Source organism: Pelodiscus sinensis, chromosome 15 (genome assembly GCF_052426305.1).
Source record: "Pelodiscus sinensis isolate ZL-2025 chromosome 15, ASM5242630v1, whole genome shotgun sequence".
Taxonomy (NCBI): domain Eukaryota; kingdom Metazoa; phylum Chordata; order Testudines; family Trionychidae; genus Pelodiscus; species Pelodiscus sinensis.
The window spans coordinates 6,886,879-6,901,757 of NC_143066.1; the positions used below are offsets into that span (position 1 = coordinate 6,886,879).

The 14,879-nt window shown below is 42.6% G+C and overlaps 1 protein-coding gene across 10 annotated transcripts in view; it reads left to right on the forward strand.

Annotated features, from left to right (window-relative positions):
• The window catches only part of KATNIP (katanin interacting protein), a 126,801-nt gene that overhangs the window by 21,856 nt on the left and 90,066 nt on the right, over positions 1-14,879 (forward strand). For all 10 annotated transcript variants that reach the window (XR_012896094.1, XM_075899173.2, XM_075899176.2 and 7 more), the window contains one exon: positions 4,409-4,531. Coding sequence is in view for 9 of the 10 variants with exons in the window: in XM_075899173.2 (XP_075755288.1) it covers positions 4,409-4,531 (123 nt within the window). In the remaining variant the exon portion in view is untranslated. The remainder of the gene's footprint in view (positions 1-4,408; positions 4,532-14,879) is intronic.

Genomic DNA, 14,879 nt, shown 5'->3' on the forward strand with positions numbered 1-14,879 from the left:
AGACAGGCCAGACATTTGATGAAGATGCCATGGTAGCCCTAACAAATTACTCCATCACCACTCTTAGCTGACCATCTGATCAGTCAGAACAACAACTGTTACCCTTACCGAGCCATTTAGAATTGATTCCGAACTACAGCCTTGATACCCTTGGTATGCAAGTTTCTGCAGGAGGGTTTCAGAAATACACATCAGAGGCCCATGAAAGCAAAAGTTTGGATGGCATGGATAAAAGGTTTGTACACAGGGTCAAATTAACAGCCCACAGCAAAAAGTTGGATTTGCTGAGGCCTCTACACATCATCTTTAGTGACAATCACACTAAAAACCCTTTCAAACTTAAACATTATGACATTAATTTTGGGGCCTTGTCTGTGGATGGCAAGCGGGTGCTGTCTAAATCTCTACAGCCCAATTTTGAGAATGAGAACTGTGTGCGGAAGTACATGCAGCCCGTCAGGCAACTGGGAAATACATAAAAGATCAAGAACTCTTGATTGATCATGGTGTATTTGCCCACGCTGTACCCTTCCAACCGACCCAGACCAGGAATGCACTGTGATTAAAACTGGAAACCTGAGAAGAGAAACTTATATTGCTACAGCGCTGTCCTCTACAGTCAACAAAATAGTCTATGGGGTTTTTGATAACATGCCTGAGGTTAATCACAGATGTTCTGTTTGATTCTCTGTGGTTATAAACACTACACAGGATAAAACTTTTGTAGATGTTTTTCTTAGTGATCTGCCTTCAAAGGGTTCTGTTTCCAGAAAAACTGTGGGAGATATTATAAACACAAAACCCCACAATTAACCTAGAGAACATTGGCTAGCTCTCTACGTACCAAAACACAGTGCAAGCAAGTTCTTTGACTCCTATGGATTTTCCCCAAACAGTAATTTATTTTTCAGACTCTTTCTTAATCAGAGACAGCTGCAAGCCCCTTCTTCCCTGCTCTAAACTATGGATATCACTGTATATTTTATTTAAAGAAATGTCATAAGGGTTTATCATTTGATGAGATTTTAAAATTGTATACAAATAATTGATCAGAAAATGTCCACATGGTGGTGCAGTTTGTAAATGAGAAAAAGTCAGACATGCCCCTACCATGTTTTAACATATCCAGACCTGTCTTTCTTGTTCCGTGTATAAAGATGTGCATCAATAAAGCAACCCTGCACATTTGATCTGTGAAGTGTGCAGATGGTCTGGTCTCTTAAGAGCTTTAATCAGTGTCAAACAAAGGGAGGGCCATCACGTAAGGCAGGCTTGAGTACCACTTGAGTAATATTTTGATGGTTGTTAGATGTCCATGGCAGGTTGTAGCTACAACAAGAGTGTTTTTTCCCCATCTGCATATGGCGAGACATGTGAGACCTTTTCTCTCTGAGGTAGACTTTGCCTTAACTGTCTATGCCTTCGTCACTTCAACGATTCAGCCATGTCTATACTAGTAATTATGTGGGCAAAACTTTTGTCGCTCAGAGGTGTGAAAAAGATACTTCTCGCTGAGCGACATAAATTTTGCCAGCATAAGCGCTTGTGGGAACTGTGCTAGGTCAGGAGGAGATGCTCTCCCACTGACATAGCTACTGATGCTTGTCGAGTTGAAGGAGAGGGAGGTCTCGGGAGGGCTCAGACTCTGGTTCCCCTCCCCACCCCACCCCCCGAGGTTATGTTGTAATTTTTGTTGCCATAAGGAGACCGTGGCACAATGAAGATTGAGAGCCCCTGCTGTAATGTGTTCTACATTGGTTATACCTTGAAACCATGCAGAATTCTTCAGTCTTCTTCTTACAAGAAATAATGATATCTAGCTCTTATAAAGTATTTTTCATCAGCAGATCTCAAAGTACTTTACAAAGGAAGTAAATATCACTAGGTCCATTTTACAGATGAGGAAACTGAGGCATGCAGAGCCCTGGAGTGACTTTTCTGAGGTCACCCAATAAGCTGATTAGACATAGTTAGGAATAGTACCCGGATCCAGTGCTCTTATCTAGTAAGCTATTCTGTGGAGTTGTGGGTTGAAAGCATATTAAACCAATACTCTGTCTTCCTGGACTGGCTTCCTCTAAGTTTTTGCATGGACTCCAGAATGGTGGCTTGAACCTGTAAAGCCCTAATACCTTCAGACTTGGCTACCTGAAGGATATGTCTCTGCCTAAAATGTGCCATCATTGTTGAGATCAACAGAGGTATTTAAACGAGAGGGAGCTGCTGGCAGGATATTCTCCCGGCAGGGTCCCGACTGCTCAGTTTTGGAACTTGCTTCCCCGCTTGCTCTGCCAGGGTCTGGATTTATTTGCCTTCCCAGCGTGCTGAAAAGACCATCTTATTTCCTTTCTTAAGGCTGTTGAGGATGGTGTGAGTTGAGATGGATGTATTTTATTGGCAGTCCTTTGTGTTGTAATTTTTAGCGTATGGGATAGGGATGTAGAGTACTGTATGGACATCTATAATACATTTTATCTATTCATTTTTAAAAACACATGTATAATGTGACTACTGGTCCCCACCTTGGTGCATATGTGGCTCTTTAGAGGAGTCAATGCCTTGCTGCAAGTAGGAGCAAGAATGTCAACCATCCCTTGATTGATGCACAGAAGCACCCAATACAAAGTCTTCAGGCATTCTGCTGACAAGTGTCAGTATCAAGTGTGCAGGGTGTTTCACAGGTGTGTAAGAGGCAGTACAGGTCTGTTCTGCCACGACAGCCAAAGTCACAGAAAGCAATAAAGGTCCTTGTTCCCCAGTGGGCCTTGACTACACTGTGGAGCACTTTGGGTTGACTTCATGCTGGATTTATCAGAGAGTACAGTGGATGCCTGGAGCACTTTCAGGCACTCCTTCTGGGGCTTAATCAGGGATGGTACTTGGTCCTGCTGTGAAGGCAGGGGACTGGACTCGATGACCTTTCAAGGTCCCTTCCAGTTCTAGGAGATAGGCAATCTCCATTCATTTATAATTTTATTTAATTTATTTAATGCTGGCAGACCTCATGGAGTCATAGTCTTTACGCAGAAAGATAAAAAGCTCTTCATTCTTGTGCAGCACAGGCTGAATACAGTGCGAGTGCTTTTTATGATTCATTGTTTAAAAATCTTTCTAAGATCATTATTTTCTGGATTTTTTTAAAGTAAAACCCTTCACTGTATATTGGAAGGATTGGTGTGCTTTTTCTTTCCACACTTGGCTGATTGTCTGCAGGGTAGATTTGATTTAATTCAGGAAGACTCGATTTAATCATGGTTTTCTATATAAAAGTGCACTCTTGTTGGTTGCCATAACTGTAATACGTATTCTTCACCATTCAGAGATAGATGTAGGTTTCATTTTTAGAAGGTACACACAATACATTTTTAAACAGTGATTTATTTTGAAAACTTTTCAGATTAGTTTTACAGCTATATCAGAAAATGAATAATTGTTTGGTTATTTCATTTACCAATGATAATCGAAATAGATATTTATGAAATCATTGGGAGGTGAACTATCTCCAATTAAACAGGTTAATCATTATTATTTGGAGGATTTTCTTGCCATTTTGTATTAGGAGGAGAATGTCACCAGACAGACATTTAAACTGCTTTATTGAACTAAAAATAACATTATGTATTCTGGATTTTTTTCTTCAACAGGAAAGATATCGTATTTTAACAAAACAAGCATATAAATTTTTGAATTTAGTTAAACATTCGCTTTTTTAAAATCAAGTTTGTTTTTATTAAAATTGTTCAAATTAAACATTTTTTAAACAAAAATTAAATTGACTATAAGAAACTTAAAATATTGGCTTCTCTTCAATGAACCTTTTGAAACATTTTTAGAGAAAGGTAAGAGACTGACTCTATGTACACAAATTTGCAGATAGAGTTGAGTACTGTTATTTCTCACCTCTATATTATTTATTTATTTAAAAACATTTTTTGCTATTAACAAGCATGTTCTCTCTGGAGACACAAATCCACAGTTTAAGAATTGCAAAACTAGCATCGCTGGTGGTATCTTCTAGACTGAGCACTGAATCCCATTGGGTTGTTAGAAAGATTAACCTAAGTAATCTCTACAGAAGCCTCTGAAAACCCATAAGATTGGGTCCTTAATTCATGAGCTATTGCAACTCATTTGCAAAATTTTCTTAAATATTGCATGAACTAGAGTTAGAATCTATAATCCCTGTTCCATGATGAGATAGTTTTAATTAAGATACATCATAATTGAACACTATCTTTACGAAGGTTTTTTCCCCAAAAAGCATTTTATCTCAAAAATCCGATTTAAATTAAAAAAAAAATTTGATTTCTTTTTTAATCAGTAATTTTTATCCACCCTGATTGTTTGTGAGCAGGGAATGTATCTGTAAGTGGAACTGCAGTAAATTGTTCTCTGTTTTTGCTCCCAGACTCTCAAGTCTCCCAGAAGCAGTCCTGTCAGTGATTTTAAATTCACTACCCAGAACCCAGAACTGCAAGTACACAACAATGTGGAAAAAGAAAGAATACTTTTAAGTATTGATGATGTAAAGGTATGATACAGCCGTTTATATTTTGCCAAATTGTATAGATATTCTGATGATAGAACAATTTTTATCAAAAGCTTTGCAGGGTGGGTAGAACTGAAACCATGTACTTTTCAAGAAGAGGCGAGTTCCTGACTGTTTCACGGCTTTAAGCCATCTCATGTCCCCATGCATGCACCCTGCCCCCAACCAAACTGTGTAATGTAAAATCTCTGCCTCTCCCCTCTCCTGTGTCCCTGAACCCTAGCCCTTTAATTCCTCTGTCATACCTCCTACTGTGTTTCCTTGCAGCCCATATTCACCCATCAACTGCATTGTCTGCTCACCCCTGTGGTGCCTCCAAACCTAATCTCATCAGAGCCTAACTCAAGCCTCCTGCTGCCCAGCTTTCCTGGTTCACCAGGGATACTCATAGATTCATATTTTAAGGCCAGAGCTTAGGGAACCATTAGATTTCTACTCTAACATAACACTGGCCAGAGAATTAAATCCAATTACAAACAAATATCTTGTAATGATGCCATAGAATCATAGGGCTGGAAGAGATCTCAGGAGGTCATCGAGTCCAGCCCTCTGCCCAAAGCAGGACCAACCCCAACTCAATCATTCCAGCCAGAGCTTTGTCAAGCCAAGACTTAAAATCCTCTAGAGATGGAGAGTCCACCCTCTCCCTAGGAAAGCCATTCTACTATTTCACCACCCTCCTAGTGAAATAATTTTTCTTAATGTCCAACCTAGACCTTCCCCACTATAACTTGAGACCATTGCTCCTTGTTCTGCCATCTGACACTACTGAGAACAGCCTCGCTCCATCCTCTTTGGAACCACCCTTCAGGAAGTTGAAGGCTTCTATCAAATTCCCTTTCACTTTTCTCTTCTGCAGACTAAATAAGCCCAAATCCCTCAGCCTCTCCTCATGTGCTTCTGCCCCCTAATCTTTTTGGTTGCCCTCTGCTGGACCCTCTCCAATGCGTTCACATTCTTTCTGTAGTGGGGGGCCCAGAACTGGACACAATATTCCAGATATGGCCTCACCAGTGCCAAATAAAGGGGAATAATTTATCTAGATGTGCTGGCAATGCTCCTCCTAATGCAACCTAATATGCCATTAGCCCAGGGCACACTGTTGACTCAGATCCAGCTTCTTATCCACTGTAATCCCCAGGTCCTTTTCTGCTGAACTGCTATTTAGCCAATCGGTCCCCAGCCTGGAACAGTGCTTGGGAATCTTCCGTTCCAAGTGCAGAGTCCTGCACTTGTCCTTGTTGAACCTCATCAGATTTCTTTTGGCCCAATCCTCTAATTTGTCTAGGTTACTCTGGACCCTATCCCTGCCCTCCAATGTATCTACCTCTCCCCCTAGCTTAGTGTAATCAGCAAACTTGCTGAAGGTGCAATCCATCCCTCATCCAGATCATTAATAAAGATGTTGAACAACACCGGTCCTAGAACCAATCCTTGAGGCACTCCACTTGAAGCCAACCGCCAACCAGACATCAAGCCGTTGATCACTAGCCGTTGGGCCTGACAATCTAGCCAGCTTTCTATCCACCTTACAGTCCATTTATCCAATCCATACTTTCTTAACCTTCTTGCAAGAATATTGTGGGAGACCGTATCAAAAGCTTTGCTAAAGTCAAGGTTTATCACATCCACTGACTTTCCCATATCCACAGAGCCTGTATCATAATGCATTCATAACTGGCATTTTCTGTCTTCTGACTGCTTGACTTGGCAACCTGAGTGTTCCTTTACCATTTATAGGTTTCTATATGTGATTTCCTAGGATTATAGAAAAGTAAGTTGAAAAAACAGGATTTTGATCATGTGGACCCCCATGTTGACTCCCACATGATTCATCAGCAGAGTAAAACCTTTACATCTGCAGCACAGGCTACTGCCATTTGAGCTAACAAAGTTACCAGGAGCACTAGTAAGATGCCATCCACTGTATGGTGAAGATGTAGAAGTTCAATGTCAAATGACAACCACCTTCAAAGTGGCCCTGGAGTGTTCAAGTTCCTCAGTTTCCTTTTCCAGCACTTGCAGTTCCCTTCTTTACTGGGGATCACATACTCCACCGTACGTAAGAAGATGAGTCCTACCTCTGGCACCCTCTTGTGATAGGCTGTAATGTGACTGGTGCGTCTGCCTGTGTTTCCCCTTTATTCTAGCATCTCCAGTAACTCCATGCAGGCTTTCAGAATATAAATCGCCATTTACAGAGTTAATTTAATACTGCAGGTTCCATAACCATAATCCAGATGTTCCTAGCACACTCAGTTTTTCATATTCCACCATCTGGTCAATACCAACTACAGCTCCAGTGTCTCCCGCCATGCCCTACCTCTCTGGTATGGTCCTGGCATTTCTTACCTCACCTCACCTCACTAGTCCCTATAGCTAGGAAGCTTCTCTGTCCTGTTTCCAGCTGCCTGGAGACATCAGTTGGCTCACCCCTTAATCATTATCTAGTTTTCAGCTCTGCAGCTCAGAGAGACAGCAGGCATCTGCCTCTGCAGCTGTCAGCTTTCAGCTCTCTCTGGGCATGGCTCTCTGGCCTGGGAAAGTTTGTAAGTGTGTGATCTGGAATTCTTTCAACTCAAAGCTTTCAGTAATTTTACTCTAAGCAAGGTGGAGTCAGGAAATAAATCAAAGGAGACGTTGATGTCTGATCAGCACAAACAGGACAACACAAGAGGGCTTTCACTTAAAACTAAACTTTCCCCACTTTCACTTACTCATTTTCACCAGGCTGGCTCCAGGGGGCTGTGGTGTGGGAAGGGGTGAAGCCTCTGGGATGGGACCTGAAATGAGGAATTCAGAGTGCGGGAAGGGACTCTGGCATGCAGTGGGTTGGAATGCGAGAGGAGGTGAGGGCTCTGGCTGTGGGTGCAGGCCATGGGGTAGAGCTGGAGATGCAGAAATTGGGTGTAGGAAAGTGCTCTGGGTTGGCATCAAGGGGTTCAGAGGGCAGGAGAGAGATCAGGGCTGGAATAGGAGGTTGTTGTTGGAGAGGAGGCTGAGGGCTGCAGGTTCTGGGTGGTGCTTATCTCAAGCAGCTCCCAGAAGCATATTCCCTCTCCAGCTCCTACATAGAGGCTCAGACAGATGGCTCTGCACAGTGCCCTGTCTGGCTGCAGTTCTCAGCCAGTGGGAGCTGCAATGCTGACACTTGGGGCAGGGGCTGCATGTAGAGCCCCCTGGTTGCCCTTATGCGTGGGAGCTGGAGGCAATACATGCTGCTGCTTCTGGGAGCTGCACGGAGTCATGGCGGATAGACAGCCTGCCTTAGCCCCTCTGCACAGTCGACCAGTCTTTTAATTGCCCAGTCAGTGGTCCCTTTTCAACTGGGCATTCCGGTCTAAAACCGAATACCTGGCAACCGTACTTCAGCCTGAATGCTCAAAGTTTGTCAAAGTAAAAAGCAGCTGAAAACTGGATCTTATAATAAAGTGTTAATAATAATCATACAGAAATGTCAATGGGAATAAGGGAGCAGAACTGATCCCTCATTTTATAGCAGAGGTGATGCATGGGAGGGCACGTGAGATCACATGCCCCTTCCCCCAGATATGCTGCTTGGCTTGTACCGAACATAGACATGTGAACTGAGCATGCTCATTAGCTCTGCTGAAACTGGCTGCCCTGTTCTGCTCTCAGCAGGCACGGGTTGTCTTGATTGCATGGGTCGGATGGTGCTGATTGAACGAGGCAGCTGTTCAGCACTGCTTTTTAACCTCATTATTTGTTACATGACATCAAGATTTATTTACTGCAGACCATCCAAACCCTGCACTGAATACGGAATTACTAATTTCCTCACAGCTTTGCTGTTTTGCTACTCACCATAGTATCTGAATCTCCCAGACATTAAGGAATTAGTGTTTGCAATACCCTGTGAAGTAGGAAAGAATGATTGCCCTCATTTACAGATGGGGAGCTGAGGCACAAAGCGATTTTGGCCAACATTTACAATACGGTGAACACATTTTGAGTGTCTCACTTATTGGACACCCAGCGTGGGACACTTGGGCTAGATTTACAAGAGCTGGCAGCTAGACACCTAACTGCCACATTTAGGTTCCACTGACATTCATAGAACCACAGTTCAGCTGCCAGTTAATCTGTTGGTGTCTAAAGTCTTTAGGCATCTTAATTTTCCCCTGGTAAAGTCCCCAAGGCAAACTATATTTCTGCCTTTAGGCCTGCACACAGCCTCCTGAGGCTCAGTACTGCCGAGCAGCGTGGTGCTTAAAACTCCTGCCTAAATCCCAGAAATATTCACAAGCTAGGCAGACCCCTGCCTGTCTTGCTGGACCTGGTAGATAGACTGCATAAGAACATGTGTATCAATCAGGCCTCTCACAAAAGCTAGTTGAGGAGTTGTCCCATAATTAAAGCCCCGCAAATCTCTGTGGGTATCCACATCCACAGATATGGGTGCGGAGTTCTGTGGCTCATTTTGGCAGATGCAGTTGCAGATACAAATTTTGTATCTGTACAGGGTTCTACCCGTAATACTTTAGTGACTGGCACACACTTAGGTTTCCGGAGACCTGGTTTCTAACCCCTGCTCTGCTTGATTCAGAGCAGGGTCCTGAATGCAGGTCCACTTTCCTGGCTGGGTGCACTAAGCTATAGGGTGTTCCGGAATAAGGTTTTCTCATTCATTTCTGTTGAAGTTGTTCCATTTTGTGTAAAATACTTAAACATGCGGGAGGCAAGAGAGAGCGAGTGACTAGATAGCTTATTGATTAGCACACTCCCTTGCAGACCTGAATTCCAGTCTCTGATCTAATGAATATTTCAGCATTTCACATAAAGTGGAACATTTTCAACAGATAAAATTAAAAAAGACATTTCCACCCCAGAATATCATGTAGCCCAGTAGTTACAGCATACAATTAGGAAACTTGTGCACAAGTCCTTGCTCTGAATTCAGCAAAATGGGGATCTAACCTGGGTCTCCTGCAATCTGGGTGAGTGCTCTAACAACTCCACTTTTTGGTATAAAGGAGGGCAGCTCCTCATTTTTTCTTGAGAAAGGGCTCTTCCAGTTTCGGTGCCTAAGTTCACAGTTGTGAATTCTGAGCAGAGGGGGGTGCTTCCTTGACCCTAGCCCAGAGATAGGCATCCAGCTCTCCTTCAGGTGCAGGGGTTAGGCCCCATCCTTCTCCTTGACGTTTCCTATTGGCTAGCTTAGGAAGCTTCTTTTTTTGCATTCTGACTTCTGGGAATCCCTTTTTTCAGTGTCCAACTCTCCACATGCATTGTTTGAGGAGCCTGGGGGTTCAGTTCGGGGATCTGAATTCCACTGGCTGTCAGGATGCTTAGTGCTGCTTTTGTATCTGCACCTTACAGCCAATAACAACTGTGGGCTTTCGCTACAATTCTGAATCATCAGCATTTCAGAAAATCATTCCTTAGCTAGCTCAAGTTGATTTCCTGGTAAATGAAGAACACACAGTTATTGGCCATCTCTAAAAATGCTGATTTTAAGTAATTTATCCCAAATCATAGAATCATAGAACTGGAAGGGACCTCGAGAGGTCATCGAGTCCAGCCCCCCGCCCTCAAGGCAGGACCAAGCTCCGTCTACACCATCCCTGACAGATGTCTATCTAACCTGTTCTTAAATATCTCCAGAGAGGGAGATTCCACCACCTCCCTTGGCAATTTATTCCAATATTTGACCACCCTGACAGTTAGGAATTTTTTCCTAATGTCCAATCTAAACCTTCCCTGCTGCACTTTAAGCCCATTACTCCTTGTCCTGTCCTCAAAACCAAGAGGAACAAATTTTCTCCTTCCTCCTTGTGACACCCTTTTAGATATTTGAAAACCGCTATCATGTCCCCCCTTAATCTTCTTTTTTCCAAACTAAACAAGCCCAGTTCATGAAGCCTGGCTTCATAGGTCATGTTCTCTAGACCTTTAATCATTCTTGTCACTCTTCTCTGTACCCTTTCCAATTTCTCCACATCTTTCTTGAAATGTGGCGCCCAGAACTGGACACAGTACTCCAGCTGAGGCCTAACTAGTGCAGAGTAGAGCGGCAGAATGACTTCACGAGTTTTGCTTACAACACACCTGTTGATACAACCTAGAATCGTATTTGCTTTTTTTGCAACAGCATCACACTGTTGACTCATATTCAACTTGTGGTCCACTGTGACCCCTAGATCCCTTTTTCGCCATGCTCCTTCCTAGACAGTCGCTTCCCATCTTGTATGTATGGAACTGATTGTTCCTTCCTAAGTGGAGCACTTTGCATTTCTCTTTATTAAACCTCATCCTGTTTACCTCTGACCATTTCTCTAACTTGCTAAGGTCATTTTGAATTATGTCCCTATCCTCCAAAGAAGTTGCAACCCCACCCAGTTTGGTATCATCTGCAAACTTAATAAGCGTACTCTCTATCCCAATATCTACATCATTGATGAAGATATTGAACAGTACGGGTCCCAAAACAGACCCATGCGGAACTCCACTTGTTATCCCTTTCCAGCAGGATTTAGCACCGTTAACAACAACTCTCTGACTACTGTTATCCAGCCAATAACCTTTAGCAGAAGATGCCTTTAGCAGATCCAGGACTGGAACCCAGTTCTCCTGGGGCTTAGTCTAGCACATCAATAAAGAAATCACCTTTTTTCTTCTAGTCCTCTGCTTCCCTATGATGAACTTTTGGAGTGTATGAGGCTGAAACTAGAGCATTCACAGAACAATTGGAGGCTCTGGGCAACCAAAAGACACATCTGTACAGTAGAACTTGTTCCTGATATAAATTATTTTTTTTCCTAGTGCTTGAAATTTGGCTAAATTGTAATGCTTTTTCACTGGGACAATAAAATCCACTCTGTCACCAGGGCTGTCTCTTTGCAAACTTAAAATTCCAGCTATATGACATGAGGATGAAAAATTGTTGTATTGGCAACACTAAATTGGCAATACTATGTTGAGTAACCTTATTCTCAAATATGGTTTTTACACTTTAGCTTAGATTTTAAAAAAATTAACTTGATGCAGAGAAGAAGCATAGAAAATTTCAGTCTAAACAATTAGTTTGTCAACATGTTGTGCAAATGAAAATGGGATGATGATGGAAAGTGTTAGATAATCTCAATTGGGCACTGCTATCTGCGCACACTGAGAAAGCTCTTCAGTGTTTCTTTTATCTGTATTTAGGAAGCATTTCTCTGCCAAAAGGGGGTTTTGGGGGGTTGCGAGAGCAGCGGCTGCTGGCCAAGTGCCCAACTCCAAATGTAGCACTAGCACTGGTGGCTGCAGCGCAGAAGTAAGGATGGCACAAGATGATCTTGCCACTGTTAATTTTGTGTGCCTGCTGCGGGCAGCACTGCCTTCAGAGCTGGGCAGTCAATAGGGTTGACAGGTGTCCGGTATTGACCTGGACAGTCTGGTATTTTTGCCTCCTGTCCGGTAAAAAAAATTCTGAAATGTCCAATATTTTCTGTTTTTTTTCCCTGCCAGGAGGTGAAAATACTGGACACCTGGCAACTCTAAGACACACTCAGCAGCTGGGCCCAGCCCTCCTCCCTGGCCCCGGCCCCGGCCCCGGCCCCAGCCCCTCTGCTTACCTGGGGGAGAAGGGGGGAGCTTGATCAAGAAAACAAGGTGGCCACCGGCAAAAAGACCTGAAGCAAGAGGAAGCCATGCCTTCCCTCGGTCTTAGTGCTCAACCTCTCCCCTCTCACACTTAAAGGGGCCATGCTGTTTTAATGCTCTTTTATTTTATTTATTTTATTTTTTTGCTTAATAACTTTCAGGTCCTTTTTTTTTTTCTTTGCTCAACAACTTTGGTCTTTCCCTTCCACGCCCCCCCCCCCCCCAACAGAATTTTTCCTCCGGGTTTTTTTTTTTTTTTTTTTTTTTTGGCGGGGAAGGAGGGAGGGTTGTTCGGTATTTTTTGGTTAAACCATCTGGCAACCCTAGCAGTCAAAGAGCAAATGCAGAGGAACACTTCAGGGTTTGCCTTAGTTCTCTAGAGTCACAATTGAAAAAATTGTGTGCTTCAAAACAGCAGCACCCCACATTAAGTGTCCAGATACTTGTTGGTATGTAGACCAGAATCAGAGGGGTGGCTGTGTTAGTCTGAATCTGCATAAACAACGAGAAGTCCTGTAGCACCTTATAGACTAACAGATTTATTGGAGCATAAGCTTTTGTGGGCAAAGACCCACTTCGTCAGATGCATGTAGTTCACTAGAAGATTTAGCCGGCATTACCCAGGCTTGGGGCTAACCCAGAGTGGTGGGGGCCACACTTCCGCCTCATGCTGGCTTCTCCCAGGGCCTAGCCTAGGGCAGTGTGGCCTGCCCACTGGCTGCTCCCCTGGGCTGGCCTGGAGTGCCTGGTGAGCAGCTGCTCCAAGAGGGTCCTTGCTGCCCCCTTGTGGTTATTCATGAGTATAACTGTTCCCTATGTTTGCTGCGTCCCTGTGGTAATTCATGAGTGTAACTGTTCCTACTATCAAACCAATCCCTTTCCATTTGATGCAAAACAATCACATTCCACGTAGGGATGTAAAGGGGTAACCATGTAGGAATGTAAACAGGTAGCTGCACACCAAATTTGGTGGTCCTAGCTCTTACTGTTTAGGAGGAGTTCTTGAAAAAATGGACCCATAGATGGACGGATGGATACACAAACAGCTGCACAAACTCTGTAAAATATTTAGTAGATTATAAAGCCACACTCTTTGAACAAAATGTCATAATTATTGACACAATTGCTGGAAAATGCTTTCAGCCCTCCAAGTATATCTGTAGTCTGTTTTTTCCCCAGAAAACTTATTTTTTAAATATCCATGTATTTATTCCTGAAGACTTTTGCTTTCCATTTTTTGAAAGGCTTCAGCACCTTTAACTTCAAGGATAATGATTACATGCTTCATTAGGGCTCCTGTGAATATATACAGTAATTTGCTCTTACTTTTCGCACAGTCTGAAATCTTTTTAAAAGAGATCCCAGGAAAAAGAGTTTGAGATTTTCTGTGTTAGGGCTTTCTGTTATTGTTCACAAGCATAGTATCTGAACCTCTTCTATGTAAAATCCGTAGCAAAGTCTCTAGTACAGTTCATAGAGTCTTTGATACTTTCCACTTTTCAGGGCCAAAACCTTGCTTGGAGTAGGGTTGTCTTTTGGTTTATTTAGAGTTTTTTTTTTTAATTCCCTGGTTTTGTTCACAAGGGTTCAGGGAGAAGGGGTGATAGTTCAGACCAGCTGTAGCCATATAATGCAGCAACATTAATGTAGGGGTCACTATAGCAAACAAAAAACCATTGGCATATTTTATACAATCCCTGTTCCTGTGCTTATTTTTTATTCTGGAAAATCCATTGAGCTCTTTCCTTAACAGCCCTGGGTACCAGGATGGATCCCCAAAATGCCAGCCTCTTCATGGGCCACCTCAAGGAAGAATTTCTGGAATAATCCAATATTAAACCAACTGTATACCTGAAGTACATCAGTGATATTTTTATCCGATAAATCGCCCTTTTCTCTTCACTGTCTCTGAGGCATCTGGCTCTTGCCACTGTTGAAAGACAGGATATTGGGCTAGATGGACCAAGTATGGCCATTCTTAGGTTGTTATTCTTTGGACAAACAACCTAAACGCTCTCATAGATTGACAACAAAATGTCAACATCTACCTCCCATTCTTCAAACTCCATACCAACACCAGCATCAACTTCCTGTACAACACGATCAGTTTGAACAGTGGAACACAACAGACAGCTAGATACAAGAAAGCCACAGATCACCAAGCTTACTTCCACAGAGTCAGCAACCACTCCAGAAACACCAAAAAATATGTTCTTTACAGCCAGGCACTTAGATACTGCAGAATATGCTTTGAAGAGGAAGTCCAGAATACACACCTTAAAGCCCTTAAAACCACCGGCACTAAATTAGGACACTTCACCAGAAAAGTAGATAGCCACCCAAGAATTTAGGGAAAGAGGAAGGCAGAAAGATTAGGAGAATGGTATGAAAAGAAGAGCCACCCCTCTATATTTTTTTTTAAAAAAAACCAAGAAAACACACAACACTAAAAATAAAAAAAATCATAATTAAAGTAACTTTGGGCTGAGTACCTGCAACTCAGGGTTAATATGATAATGACATTTCCATTTTTGTTAAAAAAAAAAAAAAAGTAGTAGGACAAAGGAGTGTTAGTGACAGATTGTTGTAATGGTCCATAATAATATATAGTAATATATTATAGTTAACAATATTATTGTAACAAACAGATTCATTTGTAATAACAGATGAAGGCTTCTAAAGGCAATTACTGCCATACTGAAAGCCATAGCCATGGAAAATAAAC